The sequence below is a fragment of the Coccidioides immitis genome (assembly GCF_000149335.2).
Source record: "Coccidioides immitis RS genomic scaffold supercont3.1, whole genome shotgun sequence".
Lineage (NCBI taxonomy): Eukaryota > Fungi > Ascomycota > Eurotiomycetes > Onygenales > Onygenaceae > Coccidioides > Coccidioides immitis.
The window spans coordinates 4507385-4511459 of NW_004504310.1; the positions used below are offsets into that span (position 1 = coordinate 4507385).

The following is a 4075-nucleotide window of genomic DNA, read 5'->3' on the forward strand; positions in this document are numbered from 1 at the left end:
GCTTGGGTGCGTTTTGCGGGGAATTTTGCTGATAGAAATGTCTTTCTTGAAGAGCAAGGCAACATGAGAGTAGATATCATTCCATAAGTACTTCTATTTGAAGGGTTCTTATATCAGAATAGAAAGATATCAGGCTTGTGATTTTTTGTTTTCAACATCTCTTGCAGCCACTGGATAAAAGAACCACAGCCTCTTCCCATTTGTTGGAACAAGTGATTGAACCAGACTTCGCTTAAATTGAGCCATTCCAAAATATCTTCATAATGGGCCGGCCCGCTGAAGCCCAGTGCCACGGTTCGCGGCTCCCCGCAAGCAGCTGGTTTCTGTGACCAACCCTTCACCTGACAGCCACTGATGAATCTCCTATATTATACTCCGTAGAGGTTGGTAGGTAGTCGGAACCAAGGGACAAAGAAAGAGCTTGGGCCTGTAACCCAAAAAAACACATATATTCCGGTCAACGTACAGAGTACTGGGTACCTCAAATATTTGCTATCTACCCTTGTTGCCAATCAAGAACTGGAACTCGAAAGCTCTTTTACAGCGCTACTCCATACAGTTCAGCAATCAGAGCTTCAAAAGTCGGGACGCGTTCTCGAAAACTTGCAATGATAGTTCGAAACCAGCTATGACGCTCTGAATATTTGACGCCCCCCACCTTTGACCTTGACCTTGCCAGTGGGCAGGCATGTACTGAGTACTCCGTACCCTGTACCAGTACTACATAGTACACGGTTGCACCACGACAAGGCTAGTAGAATGCTTGGTGTTGAGCTTGGCGATGTGCCAAGACTTCACTGCGTGTGACACTGCCTCTTCCCCTGCCGGCTTCACCTCGCGATCCATCCATTCACAAATCACCCCCAACCACCTCTCTTGCGGACGGAGGGGCAACTGTGCATTGAGAATCAATCACGCCTGGACCAACATTCTATCCCGACTCTTCCCGTCTCCATGTGCAACCAGAGATCCAGCGCTATCGCCACACACTCGGTATCCGTGCACCAGTTGGCTTCCGATTCTCCTGCGCAATGAACAATTGTGCGTGGAATCCCCAGTAATTTTTACTCGGAGGGAGAGGATAGGAACGAAAAGAGACATGACGTCGCTGCTTCGCAAGCAAGCAGCTTTGCGCAGGGATGATAGTAGGATCATAATTCATTTTGTTAGCATCCCCATTACTCCCCTTCCTCCCCTCCCCCTCCCCGCTTCAATTGACTCGACGACCTTGTTGCGCACAATTCTTATCACCTCCTATATTCTGGTGGTATCCCTTCTCGGGAGAACGCTGTTGCAAATCAGGAGGTAGTCTTCGAGATGGCCCACCTTCCCTTTACACCCATCGTCTTATGCAGGGAACAACAGGCATTGATCTCGCCTGAGCTTTTCATCTGCACCCCATGGCAATCGTAAGACAACTTCGAATGAATGTCTGACTGACAAGGTTGTTGGCTCCCAATCCATGTCAACTGGATTGGGAATCTGTTTCCGCCTTCTGCGCGATAGGACTATGATTGTTTCTATGCCTCGGTTTTCGAAACCGAAAACCCTGCTTTGAAGTCTCTTCCGGTTGCTGTGCAGCAGAAGCAAATCGTTGTGACCTGTAACTATGAGGCTCGACGACGTGGCTTGCGGAAGCTGCAGCTCATAAAAGACGCAAAGAGAACTTGCCCTGACGTGGTCATCGTGCTTGGCGAGGATCTTACCAAGTTTCGCGACGCGTCAAAGGAGCTGCACTCCTTCTTGAAGAAATACATATGGGGAGACCGCGTGGAGAAATTGGGGTTTGATGAGGTTAGTGTTTCCAGCCCTACGCATAGCAGATCACTCTGCCACAGACGCAATGCCAGTCGCTACGACCGTAGATTCACTTACAAGTGAGGGACTGCAGGTATTTCTTGATGTGACATCAATGATAGATCATAATGCCCAATTTTTGAATCGAAATGACCTTCGCAATTCCTTCTTTCAGCTCGACAAAAACGATCCCACAGTGGGCTTCAGTTTCGATGCTGGTGCTTTTTGCGGTCCTACCTGGCCCCCCAACGCGTGTTCCACCAGGGGAGAGGAAACAGACCCGGAGATGTTTTCCTCACTTGGAATGAGGTTGATACTTGGTTCCCATCTAGCCAACTATCTTCGATTCCAGCTGGAGGAGCATACAGGCTACACTGCCACAGTCGGCATCTCCACATCAAAGCTACTAGCCAAGCTGGTTGGAAATGCAAACAAACCAAAGAATCAAACAACGCTTATACCTCCCTATTCAGCGGGGACTGATGGCCAACAAGGAAATATCGATAGGTTTCTTTGCCAACATGAGGTTGGCGAGATTCCTGGCATCGGATTCAAGATGGCTAATCGAATCAGAGCCCATATACTTGGCCGACAGCCTAGTACTGAACTTTATCAAAGTTTAACTGATACGGATCGGGTTACAGTTGGCGCTGTCCGCTCATTTCCCAACATGGGACCGTTAAAGTTGGATAAGATCCTGCGTGGTGGTGGCTGGCCGAACTTTGTGGGCACCAAGGTTTGGTGCCTACTTAACGGCATCGATCCCACGGACGTGGCGGCTGGGAAGGTTATCCCGTCTCAGATTAGCATTGAAGATTCATACAGACAAGTGGACAGCATACAAGCTGTGCGAAAGGAATTACGTACACTGGCCTGTAATCTCCTTCGTCGTATGCATGCTGATCTGACTCAAGATGCCGAAGACGAGGAAGATATCATGACCGGTACTGCTGACGAAGATGGCAGGGAGGCCCTAGCCAAAGGAAAAAAAAGATGGCTAGCTTTCCCGAAAACACTACGCATCTCAACACGCTCACGTCTCCCGCCATTGCCGGATGGAACCCATCCGTTCAACAGCAGGAGAATATCTAGGTCATGTCCAATACCCCAATTTGTCTTCTCCTTTCACGAGAGTATTGAAGCACTGGCAGAACGTCTTATTGAAGAGACTCTCATCCCCCTGTTTCGGCGACTGCATCCGGACAAATCCGCGTACAAACTCAGCCTTATCAATATTGCTGCGACAAACATGATTGAATGTGCCGGCTCGGAAAAGAGTAGTATGGGCCAAGACATTGGCAAGATGTTTCAAAATCGCACACGCGTTCCGGCACATTCTCTTTCCTTAAACCCGACCAGTAAGGACGCAGAATATATTGATGACAGGCTAGATACAATTGACATGGGCGATAGTACTGACTCAGTCAACCCACGCAACGACATTCATGATGGTAAAGAACAACACAGCTCCAAAACGAGCACGACTAAGGAGATCATGGATAATTGGGACGAGGAAGAAGTTCACGGATGGGCAAGCGATGACGAGATTTCCGCGGACAAAGACTCAGCCGCTCCTTGTCACGAGTGCCAACTATGCGGTTCTCTCATACCCTCGTTTGCGGCCCAAGCGCACGCTACATACCACTCAGTGCGGAGTACAGAAGTTGGCTGCGGCCAACAACCCTAAGATTGTTTGATTCGATCGGTACATCCTTGATATAAACGGGGATGTGGAATCGAAATTCTCGGCTAGGTTGAAAGGCATTGGGTGTCATTTGCTCAATCATATTTTGAGAGGGAAGCTTTTCGTGTTCAACTTACTCCGTATTGTGCTCCGTATCAGTGATTCTCAACGACTTTGGGAGCCTTGTTCTCTAAGGGCCAAAAAAAAAAAAAAAAAAAAAAAAAAAAAAAAAAAAAAGAAGAAGAAAGAGGCCAATAAAAACGTTGAATTATCCAGGCTCGCAAATGCTACTGTTGAGAAAGACAGTTACATTAATGTCGACTTATTTAAATACCCACAACTATAGTGTGCAAGCCTGTTGCGGAAAACTGATGCATTCTGAGCGCGCGAGTTTGCTTGGATAAGACGAGCGATGGAACGAAACAGACATTTGTTTCCTTGGTGAGCAAGGTCTACGGTAATCTATCACGTTACAATACTCCGAGAATTGAAAACCAAGGTACATAGGACATTGTCGATCACAGCATGTGGAATTACTCCTCAGTGCCTAGATGAACTTCTGCGAGTAATCGGATCGACACTTGTCTCAGCAAC

The 4075-nt window shown here is 47.8% G+C and overlaps 1 protein-coding gene across 3 annotated transcripts; it reads left to right on the forward strand.

The window, feature by feature from the left end:
• The first annotated feature begins 883 nt into the window (after nucleotides 1-883).
• On the forward strand, nucleotides 884-3707 carry CIMG_01505 (DNA polymerase iota). Of its 3 annotated transcripts, none has more exons than XM_004445734.1 (4): nucleotides 890-1165; nucleotides 1507-1794; nucleotides 1892-2660; nucleotides 2712-3707. In XM_004445734.1, exons 1-4 carry the CDS (start codon nucleotides 1100-1102, stop codon nucleotides 3482-3484), a joined length of 1896 nt encoding a protein of 631 aa, XP_004445791.1. In that variant the 5' UTR covers nucleotides 890-1099; the 3' UTR covers nucleotides 3485-3707. The 3 variants fall into 3 exon arrangements, with proteins under 3 accessions (XP_004445790.1, XP_004445791.1, XP_004445789.1); XM_004445732.1 differs by having other exon boundaries at nucleotides 1892-3155; nucleotides 3211-3680; XM_004445733.1 differs by having other exon boundaries at nucleotides 884-1165; nucleotides 1892-3680.
• The last annotated feature ends 368 nt before the right edge of the window (nucleotides 3708-4075 follow it).

Excerpts from the sequence above, each read along its gene's own strand:
- CIMG_01505 (XM_004445733.1), top strand. The coding sequence starts at position 1,100 with ATGACGTCGCTGCTTCGCAAGCAAGCAGCTTTGCGCAGGGATGATAGT. Across the intron at positions 1,166-1,506 it reads GTAGGATCATAATTCATTTT|GACTATGATTGTTTCTATGC; the intron begins GTTAGCATCCCC and ends TCTGCGCGATAG. Across the intron at positions 1,795-1,891 it reads AGAAATTGGGGTTTGATGAG|GTATTTCTTGATGTGACATC; the intron begins GTTAGTGTTTCC and ends GAGGGACTGCAG.